At 40.4% G+C, this 19,397-nt stretch overlaps 1 protein-coding gene across 1 annotated transcript in view; it reads left to right on the top strand.

The window, feature by feature from the left end:
* Positions 1 to 18,790, top strand: part of pdk4 (pyruvate dehydrogenase kinase, isozyme 4) — a 48,900-nt gene extending 30,110 nt beyond the window's left edge. The window contains exons 7-11 of the mRNA XM_078237965.1: positions 7,971 to 8,047; positions 8,653 to 8,751; positions 10,425 to 10,535; positions 15,448 to 15,561; positions 18,369 to 18,790. Of these exons, the coding sequence (XP_078094091.1) occupies positions 7,971 to 8,047; positions 8,653 to 8,751; positions 10,425 to 10,535; positions 15,448 to 15,561; positions 18,369 to 18,512 (545 nt within the window). The 3' untranslated portion in view covers positions 18,513 to 18,790. The remainder of the gene's footprint in view (positions 1 to 7,970; positions 8,048 to 8,652; positions 8,752 to 10,424; positions 10,536 to 15,447; positions 15,562 to 18,368) is intronic.
* The last annotated feature ends 607 nt before the right edge of the window (positions 18,791 to 19,397 follow it).

Below are 19,397 nucleotides of genomic sequence, written 5' to 3'. Positions count from 1 at the left end.
TTTTCCAGATCCTTGTTTTCTATCTAATCTGGCTTCCTCTTACTCTGCACACTGTTGGTCAACACCAGCCTGTCATAGTCTGGATTCTTTATGTTGCTGTGGTCATGACTCATTAATAAGAATTTGAGGCTTGTTTGTTTCAATCTAAACACCTTTATTGGTAGGCGTTTAGGTTTTGATTGGCGTATGGTAGGCGTATGGTTTTGATTGTGTTGCTCCCACCATGCAGGCTAACTGCTTGCAGCGTTCTTCTAGACTGTTCTCTGACCATGTGGCTACATACATCACACTGTAGGCAGTGCCATTCTCCAGTCCCATGTTAGCTCTTGCTCTGCTGAACACCTTTACATTATAGTGCGTGCAGGTACATTTCACATGCAGCCCAGTCTGAGGTGTGACTGTAGTCCGAGGCAATCTGTTCAGATTCTTCTCCCTCACCCTCATTTGTTCTCATTATTAGATTACATATCGAGTGATTTTTGTATTGAAAGAAAGGAAAATCACTAGTTTCTGGTTTGAAACAAGTTTATCAATTAAAATTAACTTCTGCTACAAATTTAGAAGATAATCCCGTCTAGATTAAACTTTGTTTTTTTTGTAGTTTTTAATCTTTTAGGCTAACAAAAATAACTCATTACAATACATTAAAATGATCATTTCTGGTAAATAATTGAAAGTATCCTATGTCTGTAGGATGGTGTTTCTCACAGTTGTACATTGTGAGTAGTGGTAACCCTGCAGGGGTTCTGATATTTCTATTTTTATAATATGAAACCGCATGTTTGAATTTTTTCAATGTAAGCCACTAACGGTGAGCATGACTGTTCTGCAAGTATATTGAAAAATTGTGTGCACATTAAAATTAATCTTTGGAAAATAGTGTGCGGTTTCCTGATAATTGCACAGCTGGCTGGGGAGGCTTCCTACCAGTACTATGCATTTGTAAATTTGTCCCCAACAGGTAAATGAAAAGACGCTCATCCTCGTCTGCCTGCCCATTCAACAGCCACTGCTGCTGTTCTCTCCTGTAACTTCTGTAACTCCTGTTCTCCATTCCTTTGCTGCTCTGATGGAGAAAAGTGCTTACTTTGCTGAAGAGAATATTGACCTTAATGGCTCACATTTTTCCACCTCCAATTTTCTTGTAAAATAATTTTCCTCCATTTGCTCAAATCTATTCAACCATTATGAACAGCTTCATGCTTTAAATTATCTGATGGTTGTAACCTCTATTTTCTCCCTTATTACAGCATCTCTCCGTGTCACGGTATTTCTTGTCTATTCTATGTTTCATTAATAGCACAAGGTCACTCTTAAACTATCCTGTCTTGTTTTCGCTAAGCTCCAAAAACACTATCTTCCCTATTACTATTTTCCCTTCCCCACACCCTACTCTAACTCACTGCCAGAAACCGGGAATTGTGGAACTTTCCACTTCCTTCAATGGTCAGTCATTTCAATACATGATTAGCGTCACTTAAATGATTAATTCTTGATTTAACAGTATCTGCTGATGCTCAGTGTGGATATAGAAGAGTGCATTGTACTTAAAAGTTGGGAATTTGTTAAGAGTGGGAATTCAGGGAAGGAGGGGGTAGGAGGTGTTGCTTTTTACCTCCAATACTTGTAGTGATTCTTGCAAGCTTCAGATAATAAGTATTTAATGTTTTTGTCCCATGTTTACTGTATAGTGCAAGTATGTAGAATTATTTTTTAACGTAATCCAAAATTAATTAATTTAATGTAAGAACATATACAAATTTGACTTAGCTGTGGCAAAGAAGCTTGTGTGTCTGAACTGTTGTGTTTGGGAGTTTGTGGACTGGACAGCGAGATTGTCCTAAGCTTAGGCATCTGAATCTCTTTGGCTCAAATTCAGTAAGCTGGACTGCAGGTTGGAGACACTCTGACAAATAAGGGAGAAGGAAAACTATCTGAATAGATTGCTCCAGGTTTCAGTCACAGCTTATAGAAAGTTTCAAAACACGGCTGCTGTTCACCAATAGTGCACAGAGTAAGTGGAATCCAGGTGAGATAGAAAATAAGGACCTGCAAAAACAACCTTTCCAACAGATACAGATCCTTGTGCCTATTTTTCAGGGCTATCAAAATTGACCCCTTTGATGTTTCCTTTGCTATTGAAAAATAATTGAAATTATACAGCTAACGCATCTTTTGATACAGTATTGACAATCCAACAAGGGAGGGGGGCCATACTAGACTTGGTTTTGGGGAATGAGCCAGGGCAGGTGATCGATGTTTCAGTGAGGGAGCATTTTGGGCTTAGCAACCATAATTCCATAAGATTTTGGGTAGTCATGGATAAGGACAAGAGTGGCCCTCAGGTGAGAGTGCTTAATTGGGTGAGAGCCAATTACATCTAAATTAGACAGGAACTGGGGAATGTGGATTGGGAGTGGCTATTTGAGGGCAAATCCATGTCTGACATGTGGATAGCTTTTAAAGGCCTGTTGCTTGAAGTGCAGGACACGCATGTCCCCGCAAAAATGAAGAATAGAAATGGCAGGATTTGGGAATGATGGATGACAAGGGAAATTGTAAGCTTAGTCAAAAGGAAAAAGGAAGCATAGAATAGGTCTAGGCATCTAAAAATGACAAAGCCCTTGATGAGTATAATGAAAGTAGGAAGGAACTTAAACGCAGAATTAGGAAGGCTAAAAGGGACATGAAATGTCTTTAGCAAACAGGGTCAAGGAGAATCCCAAGGCTTTTTATACATATATTAGGAGCAAGAGGCTGGCAAGAGAAAGAGTAGGCCCACGCGAGGACAATGGAGGTAAGCTATGCGTGGAGCCACAGGAAGTGGGTGAGATCCTTAATGAGTACTTCGTATCAGTATTCACCAAGGAGAAGGACATGGCAGACGTTGAGGTTAGGGATATGTGTATGAACGCTCTAGAGAATGTCAAAATATCGAAGGAGGAAGTGTTGGGTATCCTAAATTGCATTAAGTTAGACAAGTCCCTGGGGCCAGATGTTGCGGGAGGGGAGAAATAGCTGGGGCCTTAACACATATCGACTACAGGCGAGGTTCCAGAGGACTGGGGAATAGCCAATGTTGTTCCCTTGTTTAAGAAAGGAAGCAGGGAAAATCCAGCAAATTATAGGGCAGTGAGTCTGACGTCAGTGCTGGGGAAGCTTTTGGAGAAGATACTGAGGGACAGGATATATGCACATTTGGAAGAAAATGGACTAGTGACAGGCAGCACAGTTTTGTATGGGGAAGGTCATGTCTCACCAACTTGGCTGAGTGTTTTGAAAAGGTGACAAAGATAATTGAGGGAAGAGCTGTGGGTGTAGTTTATATGGACTTTACTAAGGCGTTTGACAAGGTCCCACATGGCTGACTGGTACAAAAACTAAGATCACATGGGATTGAGGGTAAGCAGGCTGGATGGATACAGAACTGGTTTGGTCATAGAAGTGGAGATGCCGGTGTTGGACTGGGGTAAACACAGTAAGAAGTTTAACAACAGCAGGTTAAAGTCCAACAGGTTTATTTGGTAGCAAAAGCCACACAAGCTTTCGGAGCTCCAAGCCCCTTCTTCAGGTGAGTGGGAATTCTGTTCACAAACAGGGCATATAAAGACACAAACTCAATTTACATGAATAATGGTTGGAATGCGAATACTTACAACGAATCAAGTATTTAAGATACAAACAATGTGAGTGGAGAGAGCATCAAGGCAGGCTAAAAAGATGTGTATTGTCTCCAGACAAGACAGCCAGTGAAACTCTGCAGGTCCAGGCAAGCTGTGGGGGTTACAAATAGTGTGACATGAACCCAATATCCCGGTTGAGGCCGTCCTCGTGTGTGCGGAACTTGGCTATCAGTTTCTGCTCAGCGACTCTGCGCCGTCGTATGTCGTGAAGGCCACCTTGGAGAAGGCTTACCCGAATATCAGAGGCCGAATGCCCGTGACCGCTGAAGTGCTCCCCAACAGGAAGAGAACAGTCTTGCCTGGTGATTGTCGAGCGGTGTTCATTCATCCGTTGTCGCAGCGTCTGCATAGTTTCCCCAATGTACCATGCCTCGGGACATCCTTTCCTGCAGCGTATCAGGTAGACAACGTTGGTCGAGTTGCAAGAGTATCTACCTGGTACGTTGTCTACCTGATACGCTGCAGGAAAGGATGTCCCGAGGCATGGTACATTGGGGAAACGATGCAAACGCTGCGACAACGGATGAATGAACACTGCTCGACAATCACCAGGCAAGACTGTTCTCTTCCTGTTGGGGAGCACTTCAGCGGTCACGGGCATTCGGCCTCTGATATTCGGGTAAGCCTTCTCCAAGGCGGCCTTCACGACACACGACAGCGCAGAGTCGCTGAGCAGAAACTGATAGCCAAGTTCCGCACACACGAGGACGGCCTCAACCGGGATATTGGGTTCATGTCACACTATTTGTAACCCCCACAGCTTGCCTGGACCTGCAGAGTTTCACTGGCTGTCTTGTCTGGAGACAATACACATCTTTTTAGCCTGTCTTGATGCTCTCTCCACTCACGTTGTTTGTATCTTAAAGACTTGATTAGCTGTAAGTATTCGCATTCCAACCATTATTCATGTAAATTGAGTCTGTGTCTTTATATGCCCTGTTTGTGAACAGAATTCCCACTCACCTGAAGAAGGGGCTTGGAGCTCCGAAAGCTTGTGTGGCTTTTGCTACCAAATAAACCTGTTGGACTTTAACCTGCTGTTGTTAAACTTCTTACTTGGTCATAGAAGACAGAGAGTGGTGGTGGAAGGGTGTTTTTCAGAATGGAGATCTGTAGCTAGTGGTGTTCTGTAGGGACCAGTGCGGGGACCTCTGTTGTTTGTAGTATATATAATTATCTGGAGGAAAATGTGGGTGGTCTGATTAGTAAATTTGTGGATCTCAAAGATTGGTGGAGTTGCTGATAGTGCTGGGGAATGTCAGAGGATACAGATAGATTGGAGACTTGGGCACAGAAATGGCAGATGGAATTTAATCTGGAAAAATGCGAGGTGATTTTGGATAATCAAATTCAGGTGTGAATTATACTGTAAATGGCAGAATCTTTAGGAACATTAACATACAGATAGATCTGGGCATGCAGGTTCACAGTTCCCTAAAAGTGGCAACACAAGTGGCCAAGGTTATTAAGAAGGCATATGGCATGCTTGCCTTCATCAGCAAGGGTATTAAGTATAAGAGTTAGGAAATCATGTTGCAGCTATATAAAACCTTGGTTAGGCCGCATTTGGAGTATTGTGTGTAGCTCTGGTGCAAAGAAGGTTCGCCAGGATATTGCCTGGTCTCGAGGGTCCTGAACATGAGGAGAGGTTGAATAAACTAGGATTGTTTTCACTGGAAAGACAGAGGCTGAGGGGAGATCTGATAGAGGTCTAAAAAATTATGAGAGGCATAGACAGGGTGGATCGTCAAGAGGCTTTTTCCAAGGGTGTAAGTGTCAATTATAAGGGGGCACAGGTTCAAGATGAAAGGGGGAAAGTTTAAGGGCGATGTGTGGGGGAAGTTTTTCACGCAGAGAGTAGTGGGTGCCTGGAATGCGCTGCCAGAGGATATGGTGGAAGCCGGCACATTAGCAACATTTAAGAGGCATCTAGATGGGTACATGAATAGGAAGGGAATAGAGGGATACAGACCGAGTAAAGGCAGAAGGATTTTTTGTAGTTTAGTTAGGGCATCATGATCAGCACAGGCTTGGAGGGCCAAAGGGCCTGTTCCTGTGTTGTACTTTTCTTTGTTTTTTGTTCATCTTGAAGTTATCCTGCAGTTTGTTCGCAATTTGAAATTGGTAGAAAGGCTTTGTGGATGGAGGAGTGCAGTTGCTTGCTGCAGAATTTCCAGCTTCTTACCTGCTCTTGTAGCCACAGTATTTACATGGCTGATCCAGTTAGGTTCCTGATCTATGGTAACTCCAAAATGTATTAGTGGGGAATTCCGCTGTGGTGATGCCATTAAACATCAAGGGAGATGGTTAGATTCTCTTGTTGGAGATGGTCATTGCCTGGCACATGTGTGGCACAACTATTCCTTGTTACTATCTGCCAACCCTGAATGTTGTCCAGGTCTTGTTGCAAGTGGACTTAGACTGCTTCAGTGTCTAAGGAGTTGGGAATGGTGCTGAACACTGCAGCCATCAGCAAGCTCTACTGAAGCAGCTGAAAATAGTTGGGCTTAGGACACTGTCCTGAGGAACTCGTACAGTGATGACCTGGGGGTGAAATGACTGGCTTCCAACTAGCCTTGATGCCTCGGGCAGTCATTCTCACCCCACCACTGGAATTCAGCTCCTCTGTCCATGTTTGAACTGAGGCTGCAATGAAGCCTGAAGCTAAGTGTCCCTAGTAGAACCCAAACTGAGCATCAGTGAGCAGGGTGTTGCTGAGTAGTGCTACTGTTGACAACACCTTCTATCACTTTGCTATAGACCTTTATGGACACTGTTGTAGACAGTACAAAAAAAGGGTATAACTCCAAATGGAGTGCAGGAGCAGAGAGGCCAGGGTGTATATGTATGTAAGTTACTGAAGGTGGCAGGGAAGGTTGAGTGAGTGGTTAATAAAGCATACTGTATTCTAGGCTTTATTAAGAGGGACATAGTGTACAAGAGCCAAAAGGTTATGGAGAACTTGTATAAGACACTAGTTCAGCTTCTGCTGGAGTATTACATCCACTTCTGGGAGCCACACTTTAGGAAAGATGATGTTATGAAATTGAATTGGAGAAGTTGTGATTGTTTCCTCTTTGAGAAGGGAGGTTTAGAAGATATTTGCTCCAGGTATTCAGAATCATGAGGGGTCAGGACAGAATAGATATGGAGAAACTGTTCCCACTCATGAAAGGATTGAGAATGAGATGGCACAGATTTAAACTAATTGGCAAAGGTGATCTGAGGAAAACCGTTTTCATGCATTTAAGGTCTGGAATGCACTGTCAGAGTGTGATGGAGGCACATTCAACGGAAGCATTCAAAAGGGAATTAGACTGTTATTTGAAAAAGAAGAATGTGCAGGGCTATGAGGGAAATTGGGAAATGACAAGTAGGTGAATTGCTCATTCGGAGAACCCGTGCTAAAAAGCAAAATTGGAATTTAGTGTTAATTATTGGATAATTGAAATGAATGTGCTATTTTGCCTTTTGCAACTTCTTGACAACCTTAAGTGCTTTGCAGCCAATAACTACATTTGTAGTCAACATATGCAGGCAAACACAAGCTAATCTACTTCAAGGAATGTGAGGTAAATGGCCATCCAAATCTGTTGGCATTGTGTTGAAGGATGAATGTTTGTTGAACTGTGGGGAGAACTCTGTTTTCCTTTGAAAATATGCCAAGTGGTCTTTTACATCCAGCTGAACAAGGGTTAGGGCAACTGTTTAATGCCTCCAACAAAAGGATGTGGTATTTTCAAAAATGTGGTACTTCCAACATCTTTTAAGTATTACATTAAAATATCTGCTTGGATTATCGCCTCAAATTCTGGTGCAGGACTTAAACTCTCAATTTTGTGATTCATACAAATATAGGAAAAATATGTTTAAAATATGGTTATGCTTTAGAAATGTGCGTGTACCCTCCTCAAAACCAAATCTGGATGGAATGCTGAGAGATTTCTTCAAATTAATGATTGATTTGTTTTTGCACTCCTGTAAATCATGAACTAAGTATTGTACATATTTCCTTAATTCTGCTCCATAATTAAGAGATCTGCCAAAGCCAATTTGTTGGTTAAATGTGATGTATGATATTTGAAAACTGCAGTCTTTAAGTACTGAAGTTATTAAACTTGTGTCCAAATTGGCAGCCTAACTAATACTAACGTTTATTTAGTTTTAAATGACAGCATTAACTGAAAGTTAAAAAAAAGGTAGACACTGAACTTCATAATCTTTTAAGTACAGCAGAACAATTGCCAGTATCTACATGCATGTATTTTCTTCCCTTCTCTCCTAAAGGAAAAGCCTCGGGTCATCCTATTCAAATTGTCTATGTTCCTTCCCATTTGTACCACATGCTGTTTGAACTTTTTAAGGTAAGGATCAACAACCCTTTGCTGACTGTCAACTGTAATTATGAAGCGGGGTAGCATGGCAACAGGTTATGCGAGTAAAGCTCTTTAGCAACTGGTTTGACTGGTTAAATCCAGTGAAACTTAATGCTGGGTCACAATTGTAAATCATAGAGCCTGGGCAAAGTGGGAATGGGAAACGCCCCTCAATTCTGTAATTTGAAATTCACTACAATTCTGGTAAAGCAGTCAAAAGCATTCCGTGATTTATACACAGTCCCAGTAGTATTGGGATAATTATTTGTTTTTGTACCAGATTTCTATTTTTGTTTGGAATTAATTTCATGTCAGCTGTGAGAAATGTACTTGGGAGCAAATTAATCTGGCTGGGACAGAACTACAGAACCCAGAGATGGGTTTGTCGATTAACTTTTATAGATTGTAGATAGTATAGAGTATTTTTTTTTCACCGGAACCATGTTTCATTTCAACAGTGAGACTGGGAATCTCAGATAATAATAGCACATATTAAAAAGTACAGCCTTCTGGAAATATGTTATCAGAAAAATACCCCATAAATATCATAATCCTTATATAAGCTGTGTCTCTGGACTTCCGTTCTATTTCAGAATGCAATGCGAGCTACAGTGGAGAATAACAAATCCAACACCACTCTCCCTCCTATTAAAGTAATGGTCGCTTTAGGAAATGAAGACCTTACCGTTAAAGTAAGTTTAATTAATTCAGTTTGGACACTGTCAAGGAGACTTGATTGACATTGTTATAAAAGAGATCAAAGTCCTGGACTGACTCAAAAAAAATCCCTAGGGTTGGATAGTTTATTAATTACAGAGTGCTGAAAGGGCCTATGGAACAGATTTGTGAAGCACTGAAAATAATTATGGAGCAGTTCTACACAGTCAATGGCAACTACTGAACCATTAGTCTACTATTCCATCTTAAAAAATGGGAAGGTTCAAGTACTGACTGGGATATCTGAGGATACAGTCAGGGATCAAGGGTGCTTCTAATTTACGTTATCAACCCAAGATTCAGAAACTTTCAGATAAGAGGGATAAGGTATTGCATTTGAATGAGGCAACCAATGAGCTACAAAATAAGTTGGGAAAGGTATTCAAGTGGACAGAACAATTGCAGATGAAATTTAAGACAAAGAAATGTGAGTGGTGGTGTTTGAGAGGTAATTGGGTAGAGGTACAGTAAAGTCCCACCTTTTGCAACTTCCTTGTCCATGTTTTCATTTATCCAAGACAATCTGCATTTTCTTCTCTCTCTCCTCTTTCTCTGGAGTCAGTTGGCAGCCATGCCAGAGTAGGGACTGGAATGATTGCAACTGAAGTGCAGCCGGAATAAAGGGATAAACCTGAAAATGCACTGGCTCCTCGATAAGTACATCCTTTGAGCACCGCTCAAGTGTGGGATCGGTTAATTTACCTTAAGATATCAGCTTCATCATTAATTAATTAATTTTTCAAAAGATCTTTGAAAGCCAAGACAGATATACTCTGGCAAATTTAACACCGTTAGACATGACTTCCAGAGTATTGAATCATCGGTAAGGAACTCTGATGGATTGGAATGCTATGCTAAAATGGAGGATTCATCAAGTAATTGTTGGGGTCAGTTACTCTCACTGACATCTTTGCAAGTTTATTCAGTAAGTAACTGAACTGTACAGAGTAGGAGGGTCTATGGATCTGTACTGGGCTAGCTGTTCTCAGCTTAGGCAATAACGTTTGGCCTTAGAGATCGGCTTTCCTGTGCCACACCATTACCTGGTAACCCTGGTAAAAGTGCACGCAAATACACATAGTGAGAACAAGTTCTGTAGAGTAACTGCCCTAACCAGTGCTGCCCTCAAATGTCTGGAAGTTATCTAATTGCATCTCATTCAAAAGCATGTTTCTGATTTGCGATTCTGCCATTTGTGAAGTTTCATGGGAACATAATCCCCTGCGAGCAGCAGGTCTTTATCCTTTGCAATGTTAGATACAGTAAAGAAAATATTAACCTGGATATAACTTTAATTGTCAGGAGTAGAGCTAGCAGACGCAGGTTCAAACTGGAGAAGGACAAGTACCTGAAACTTTTTTTACCCACATTCAGTGATCAACAAATGGAATAAGCATCGAGATAAACTAGTCATGAACCATTTATGAAGAAGTTGGATGTTATGAGAGGGGAGGCCTTTGGATCTCTGTGCATAGTCAAATCAAATAGACCAAATGACCTTTCTCATTCCTATTATTAATTTGTGAATGTAACTGGCAGAATATACAATTGACTTGAGTTGAATAGATTTTGTTCACTAAGTTTTATTTATACCTTTGAGTTTTCTGAAACCAGCACTAATGATGATCAAAATTACGTTTACTTTTAGATTTCTGACAGAGGTGGTGGCGTCCCTCTTCGTAAAATTGATCGATTATTCAGTTACATGTATTCCACAGCTCCTAATCCAGTAGTTCAGAATTTCCATACAGCTCCTCTGGTAAGGAATCCTTGTATATAATTGCGTGTGAATGTGCCTTTTTTTTTTGCTCTTTCCACCACTCCCATCCCATAGATTTTTCCTCCCATCTTTTTAAAATGTTCGCTCAAGTCTAACTGCACAGATCTCAAAGACCTTGTACCTCTTGTCTATTCTTTACCCAGGATTTTGTGGCCAGATTTCAATTGTGGCAGACCCAATTTTATTGTCATCTGATTCTGCACATTCTCTTCTTTTCCCAGTAACCGCTATTATTTTGTTTTCCGCTTCCCATAGGGTCATTGAGTATTCACTTTCTGTTCTGTTTTATGTAGTGGAATACCAGGTGTGTCCAAGCCTTTGTTTTTTGTCAGCTGCATTGGCATAGAGCCATCTGGGTAATATTTAAGATTTAACTCTATGTTCCATTAATTTACATACATTTTAAATTGTCCAAATTAACAGGTATACATATTTGGATTTAGAATTTTCTCCACTGTTAGGCACTTTCACCAGTCACTTCCAAATCCCCAGACCTACAAACTTCAAACACCAAGTATGAACTAAAATTGAGGTACTTGTGCTTTGAGGATTGTCAGGATCAGAGCCACTTTTAATCCATGGGCTTCAAGTTTGTCTTTCCTATATAGGTCACAGTGCAAGCTAAATATGGTACAACCATGTAAACTTGGAGTCATGACAGCAAAACCTGTTTATCTGACCAGGAAATAATTATTGTACCAGATGTAATCCAAGCAGCTCAGGAACGACAAAGCCTTGTAGGGATTCTGCAGTCTAGTGCTCTGAGGTGGAAAGTCATTGGCAAAAAGTGTGAATCAGGACTTTTGGATTGCAGTCTGAGAAAGTGAATCATGTACGTTCAGGAAAATAAACAGGTCAATGCTAAAAGTGTTTGAATACGGTTTGAAAACTGGCATTAAGGAAAAGGAAACAAACTAGTTTTAATTAAGGAAATATAAAAGTTTATTTATTAGTCACAAGTAAGGCTTACATTAACACTGCAATGAAGTTATTATGAAAATCCCCTAGTCGCCACAGTCTGGCACCTGTTCTGGTCAATGCACCTAACCAGCACGTCTTTCAGAATGTGGGAGTAAACTGGAGCACCCGGGGGAAACCCACGCAGACAGTGACCCAAGCCGGGAATCGAACCCAGGTCCCTGGCGCTGTGAAGCAGCAGTGCTAACCACTGTGCTACCGTGTTGCCCCATAGAAGTATCAAAGATATGAAACATCCATTTATGTCTGTGGAATTATTGTAGAATTGGGCAGCAAAAAAGGAGGCCATTTGGCCCAACATGCATGCAGATGCCAGCTCTTTGAAATAATTATCCAATTAGCCCCATTCCCTTTTTTCAATAGCGCTTGTCCTTTTACCTCGTTATAGTTTATATGTAAAACAGCAGAAAATACTTGAGGTTTTGCAGTGCTAAAACTGTTCAGTTCACTACTGGAAAATATATGCACTAAGTTATCGAATAATAACTAAAAGTTTCATTAACGTATATTTTAACATCATGAAATCAAATTCAAGGATAATAGCTGTGAAGTCCCTCTAAGAATCCTTTACACATTGATTATCTTAATCGGTAAGTGGGGAAGATACCTCAGCCACTGAAGAATTTGAACTAGCTCAAGAACGCTCATGCTTAGGGCTTCAAATAACTTGCAGTGCCATTGAAAAGCAGCATTTGGAGCTGCAGGACGGGGACAAGTTGGTTTCACGCCCTTGTGCTAAGCACAAGTCAATGTGCTCCACAAATAGGTATTTAATTAAATTACATAACTGCATGTACTCCTGCTGACTGCATCTGGATGTTGTTCACTGATCGCTAGCATTTTTAACGTGCCGTTGAAGCAATGTACTGGCCTTTTACAGGCTACCTGTGTATTCTAGAGATGTATGGTGGACTATAAAAGTACAGTAAGAAGTCTCACAACACCAGGTTAAAGTCCAACAGGTTTATTTGGTAGCAAATACGGGCCAGTGCACCCTTTCTGTGGCTGGTGCGCCCTTTGACCTGTTATAGACCATTTGCTTTGTAGCTGTATTCCAAAAGAATTCAATGAGGTGCGGAGTCTTGCTGCCACTGGCAGCACAGTGTGAAGAGCTGGTTCAATAAGTGCTGCTTGTTCCTTGTTAAAGTGCTTTTATTCTCTCTGGTTGTAATGGTTACTAAGCATGAATCTAAGAAATTGGGTGAAGGCATTGCGATGTGAAGTTATGAATGAATCTTTTTTTATTTATCAATTGTGAACTGCAGATATATTTACTGCTTAAGGAAGACGAAGAAACAAAAATTTATGTAATTAACTTTGTGCACTGAAACTAGTAAAAAGACGAGTCATTCCCATCTGGTTATTCTTGATAGTTTTACTGTGTGAAGACTTCGTGAATACCCAGGAAGGGCACTTTTGATTGGCGAATTAGTTAAAAAAAAAAATTAATTGAGAAGTTGATGAAAGGAAAATACCGTGGATACTGGAGACCTGAAATAAAAAAAATGTGTTGAAGAAACTCAGCAGGTCTGGCCGCATCTTTGGAGTGAGGCACAGAGTTGACATTTTGAGTCCATTATGACTCCCCCTTGGCACTGAATAGAGGCAGAAGTGTGATGGGTTTTATCCTGTTAAAAAGGGAAAGGGTCAGGTGGAGCAAAATGGGAAGGTCAGGAATAGGTTAAGAGGATGTGGAGATTAAATTACAAATATATCTTGGAATAAAAGTCAAAGAGAGTGGGAATGGTAATAGTAAAGGAACAAAGCATTGATTCAAAGTAGGTGTTAATAGCAGAATAAAAGTCAACACTGTCTGAAAACAAAGTAGCAGAAAGTGTTAAAAGTGGAATAAAGTTCAGTGCTGTTTAAAAGCAAAACATGAGAACAAGATATAGACTGAAATTTTACCATCCAGCCCGCCATAAAAATCAGAGCGGGCGAGGGGTGTTCAAAAGGTCCATCGACCTTGGATGGGATTTTATGGTTTCGGGATGAGCAAGGCCGTAAAATCCCGCCCATAGACTGGCACTGGGGAAAAATTAGAAAATGGGGGACAGAGTTCATGGTCTGAAGTTGTTGAGCTCAATATTGAGTCAAGCAAGATGTAAGGTGCCTTATCAATTGCACATAGAAAAGTTAAGATCTGCTGTACGGTCCAGAAAATTGAAGTGCTTTGCTACCATATTTTTTCTGGACCAAGTATGTTTTACATTGTTTAGTTTTGTTAATCTGAAAATATTCTTCTGGAAATAATGTGCTACATTATTTTCAGGCACTTATAAACTGCTGATATTTTTCTACACTTCTTTGTATTTAACACTTTGGAAACTGCTAACTCTCATACCGTATTGGCTCAAGCCTTTCAGCTGTCTTCTGTTAGAAGTGATGTTGCTTTTGTACTGGGGAATTAAAGAAAAGATAACATGACCTACAGTTTAACTTAACTAGTAGCACATCTATACTCAAACATGCTCCTCAGTGTATGTTTGGATGTTAGGGGTGGGGTGGCTGGGGGTTGGAGATTAAGGGGGTCGAGGTGTAGTGGATGCTGGTGTTGGATGGCGAGGGTGGGGGTCCAGGTGGATTGTGGGAATGGAGGGAATCCCGTGCTGGGATCGGTCTGGGTGTTTAAAATGGTTATTAGAAGTTAAAAGAGGTTTTATTTCTTCTAACCTTTTCTGAGTAACTATGAGCGTGACCCTGGTGAAGCCATCTAAAGTTAGCAATTTAAATGTTTCATTGAATAGTTAATAACACAATGCAATTGTTCAGCTGAAGTTGGCACTTCTGGGTAGTTGCCATGCAAATCCTTACCTGTGAAGTTCTGAATGGGATTCCCCAACGCATCTTTGGGGTACCCTCCAAATCCGACACTGGTGATCCAGAAGTTATGACCCAATGTCCTAAGAACTAGGAGCAGTATTCGGCCATTCAGCCCCTCGATCCTGCTCTGCCATTCCATAAGATTATGGTTGATCTGATTGTAGCCTTAACTCCACTTTCCTGCCTGTCCACATAACCCTTGACTCCCTTGTTGATCAAAAATCTGCCTAACTCAGCCATGCCTATATTCAATAACCCAGCCTCCACTGCTCTCTGGGGATGAGAATTTCAAAAAACAATGGCCCTCTAAAAGAAGAAATTCCTCCTCATAGTCATAGATGTATACAGCATAGGACCAGGCCCTTTGGCCCATTGAGACTGCACTGGTCAAAGACAAACCACCAGACTCTTTTATTCCCATTTCCAGCACTTGGTTCATAGCATTGTATATCTTGGCATCACAAGTGCACCTCTAAATGCTTCTTAAATATGAGGGTCACTGCCTCCACCACCTTTTGAGGCAGCGAGTTCCAGACTCCCACCACCACCCTTTAGGTGAAAACATTTTTCCCCACTTCCCCTCTAAACCTTCTGCCCTTTAGTTCTAAGTGGGAGACCTCATATTTTTAAATTGTACCCCTTAGTTCTAGATTCCCTTACGAGGGAAATAGTATAAACATATAATAAACATCCTCTCAACATCTACCCTATCAAACCCCCCTCAGAATCTTTCATAAATTTCAACAAGGTCACCTCTCATTCTTCTAAGCTCCAGTGAGTACAGGCCCAACCCACTCAATCCTTCCTCATAACATAGTCCCTTCATCCCATGAACCAGCTGAGTGAAGTTTGAATAATTTTGACTAATCAGCAATCTGTTTCAGATACTAAAACAGATTAAACATTAAATATGTGTTGTCACAGCAGCAAAGTGTTTGAAGGGCCTTTACACGCCAATGTGATCACAATACCTAACTCAAAGAATGGTGACTTTTTTATTATTACAGAAAATTTATACTTAGCTATTTTGAGTATTGGAGCTACCTTGCATTGGCTGCCTAAATAATTAATTCCTTCACTTCTTTAACAGGCTGGTTTTGGATATGGACTCCCTATTTCTCGCCTCTATGCTAAGTATTTTCAAGGGGACCTTAACCTGTATTCTATGGAAGGACATGGTACAGAAGCTATTATTTATTTAAAGGTAATGTTAATATCATGGAATGTTAATTACTTAAAAACTGTGCAGATAAAGAGGTGTTGTGGTGGACTTCTTCCAACAAACCACCGGAGTCTCTAAGGCAGGTTATGATCATTTATTCATGATTCAAACATAGGGGGGCACTACCCCAGAGAAACCTCTGAGGCAGCTCTCTTCCTCCAAGTAACAGATATACGCTCTTCATACAGGACACAGAACATTGTTTAGTTTCCAATCTTGCATTATTAAACCTTTCACCCAAAAGCAGGACTATCTCCTCCTAATTAGAGACTATTTCCTGTGATGTAAACAACCAAGGTATTGCTGGAGGGTTCTTGCTGATCTCAGGTCCTTGAATGTGTGTAAAGTTTGTTCGGGGTGTAAGAAGTTGACTAACATGTGATTTTACTCTTATGCAGGAGTTTTAGCTCCAACTCTGCTTTTACTAAATCTATCCATGTACCCAAACAAGAAGATATAACCTTTCCTTTAAATTTCCTGTAAGGAATTTGTAAAGGCACTGAAAATGATTGCCTTAGCAGGGATATAGTTAACTAAAGAAGTAGGAGATACTGTGTGTAAAGCTAGTCAGTACAATATTGAACAAATGAACTTTTCATACAGTTCTTCCAGACTGCAAATAAGTGACCACTTTAAATCACAAATATATTGGCCTGATTTTGTGGAGGGTGTAAAATGTTGGATAGACTTACAATTGCACATGTACATTTCAAATAAAATGCCCACAAAATTGCTGACAGTGTGAGCTGGTAACAGTGCAGTGAGATCAACAGGCTACCTGGAATAAGAACAGAAAATGCTGGGTAAACTTAGCAGGTCTGGCAGAGAAACAGAGTTAATATTTCAAGCCCATATGACTCTTCTTCAGATACCAAGATATCTCTAACTTTGGTGATAACTGGACAAACAGCCTACCTCGACCAGAGAGATTAAAGGATTCAGAAATAAATGAAAGAGGGTGAATGAGAGTGGGTAATTCACCATCAAATCAGATACAGAAAGAAAACTGACGAGGGCAAGAAAAATTGGCTTAAGATAAAGCAAAAAGAGAACAGAAAAGCAAGGTTTTAAAAATAAAACATTTTTATAGACCATTTAAAACCATTCACAACCTGACTGTTTACTTTCTGTGCAAGAGAGATGAATAGTCTTTAATATTTATCACATCATTATAGCATACTTAAACTATTAATTTCTAGACTTTATGTGGTGAGTTTAGTGTGTAAATACAGAAACTTCTGAAAATCATTGGAGGGTTCTTGCTGATCTCAGGTCCTTGAATGTGTGTAGAGTTCATTCAGGTTTAACAAGAGAAGCTATGTCCTTTCACTGACCAGAAGGGTTTTTTGTGAATTAAATTCCAGTATTCTCAACCTTGATTTGCATCGTCTTTCAGTGCAAAACTGCCCGTAATTCCTGCACTAATCAATAATGTTGCTGATTTTAACACGTCCAAGGATAGTTAAATCAGCAACCATGGTTCACTGCTCGTACATTCACCTCTGAGTAAGAAAGTTGTGCTTTCAAATCCCAACGCAGACATTAGAGCAAGTAACCAAGGCAGACATCTCAGTGCAGTACTGAGAGAATGCAGCCTTGTTGGAGGTGTTAAATCAAGGTGCTCTCTGCTCCCTCAGGTGGAGGTAAAAGATGCAAATGGATTATTTTGAAGATGCTGAATAAAATGATCTGGTTATTATCTCATTTTGTGTCAGTCATGTGCAAATCGGCTGCCTGTTTCTTACACTAAAACTGACTATATTTCAAAATTACATAATAGTTTTAAAGCACTGGAATATCCTGAGGGTATGGCAGGTGCTATAAAATTGCAAGTCTTTTAATTGTAGCCTGCTAGTACAGTAGACATTCCCTTCATACCCCCTCACGGTGGCACAGTGGTTAGCACTGCTGCTTCCCAGCGCCAGGGACCTGGGTTCGATTCCCGGCTTGGGTCACTGTGTGGAGTTTGCACATTCTCCCCGTGTCTGCATAGGTTTCCTTCGGGTACTCTAGTTTCCTCCCACAGTCCAAAGATGGGTGGGTTGAGTTGATTGGCCATGATAAATTGCCCCTCAGTATCAGGGAGACTAGCATGGTAAAAATGTGGGGTTAAGGAGTTAGGACCTGGGTGGAATTGTTTTTGGTGCAAGTTCGGTGGATTGAATGGCCTCCTTCTGCACTGTAGGGATTCTATGATCTAAAACTGTTGTGGGGTTGGGGCAAAGTGTGGCTGTTTAAGTCTACATTTAGCTGGTAATGCTTGATGTTGCCACTGGGCGACGACATATGCTATTAGAGCAAAACAATTGTTCCCAAGATTTTTTTTTGAAAATCACTAAAAAATATAGAATAGATTTAGATCAGAGTGTGGAAGGTTAATACACAGATCTCCTATGTCCCAAAAATGATGCAAATTGATGACATGTCTGAATTCAATTAAGATATTTGGAGAAAAAATTTGAAATATGTTTTATTTTGAAACTTGGAGAAATATATTATTTGTATGTTACTTTCCACTGTAATGTGACAAGCATTCCTAGTGTTCAGGCACAATGTCAACCATTCTGTGCACTGACAAAATAGTTTCTTCATTTAGGGATCACTTTAAAAGATACCAGATAATGTCACTTTTTGCTTTGCTCAATCACCAGAACAAACTCCTGTTAATTTTAAAATTATTTCTTGTGGGTACTGAAGAACTGTAGTGACTAATTTGAAATTATTTAAATGTTTAACATTTGAAAAAAATCTTTCCAAATAATCGTTTATTTCTGTAACTATTTTCATAGGCTTTATCTACAGATTCAGTGGAGAGATTGCCTGTTTTCAATAAGTCTGCTTGGAAACATTACAAAAGTAGGACTGAAGCGGATGACTGGTGTATTCCCAGCAGTGAGCCCAAGAACCTCGCCAAGTTCGATCATCACATTTGAAGGAAAACATTGAGGTAGAAGGTTGAAGTAATGTTCACAATCAGACTGTGGCCTTTCAGGATAAAACTACCAAAGAAAATTACTCCTGGTGTGGAAATGAATTGGTGGTGAGCTATGGATTGTGTAGCCTTGTATAAAGCATTCAAACATGCATATAGTTATTACCAACTAAGTACAGCAGAATTGCATTTGAGTAATGAATTGGCCAGTGTTCACCAGACAAAAGGGAACAGCAATGTGCGAATTAAATGCTTCATTTACAGAATGAGAATGGGAAGGGAGAAATAAGGCCAACATATGTAGACTTGCAGTTATTTAATCCTGTGGCTGTGTTGTTTTTCATCTGCTTGACTGAACTAGAAACTTGGCATTGTGGGAATTACAGGCTTGAACCAGTATCCTGTTACTCCAGTGTCTGGGCTACAACAAATCAATTCCACAGGTGGCAATACTCTTTCTCTGAGGGTAAATACAGGACTAGGATATCATTTATTGTGTGACCAGTCTGTGCCCTCATCACTCAGCATCAGAAATTTGAACATATTTTCAGGAGAAGAGCGGGGGTGTTCTCTCTTATGGTCCAAATATAAAGGCCTGAACCAAGATCACCAGAAGAAAATTTGGTCATTTACCAAACAGGTGGTCGTGGAACTTTACCATGAACAAGTTGGCTGCAGAGTGACTACTCTTCAAAAAGCACACTCGTTTTGGGACATCCTCAGGTTCTGAAGGATGCAATATAAATCCAAGTTCTTTCAATTCTATGATGCCAATCAGTGCTGTGCAGTACATTGCATTGTGTCACCCTTGGCGAGGGTTTCAACAGACATGCCTCCTTTTTGGGTGAGGGACGAAAGGTCCTTCAAGTAAAAGAACAGTAATTGA

The sequence above is a fragment of the Mustelus asterias genome, chromosome 2 (assembly GCF_964213995.1).
Source record: "Mustelus asterias chromosome 2, sMusAst1.hap1.1, whole genome shotgun sequence".
Taxonomy (NCBI): domain Eukaryota; kingdom Metazoa; phylum Chordata; class Chondrichthyes; order Carcharhiniformes; family Triakidae; genus Mustelus; species Mustelus asterias.
Note: the sequence above shows the minus strand (reverse complement) of the source record. Positions and strands in the feature narration are given on the sequence as shown.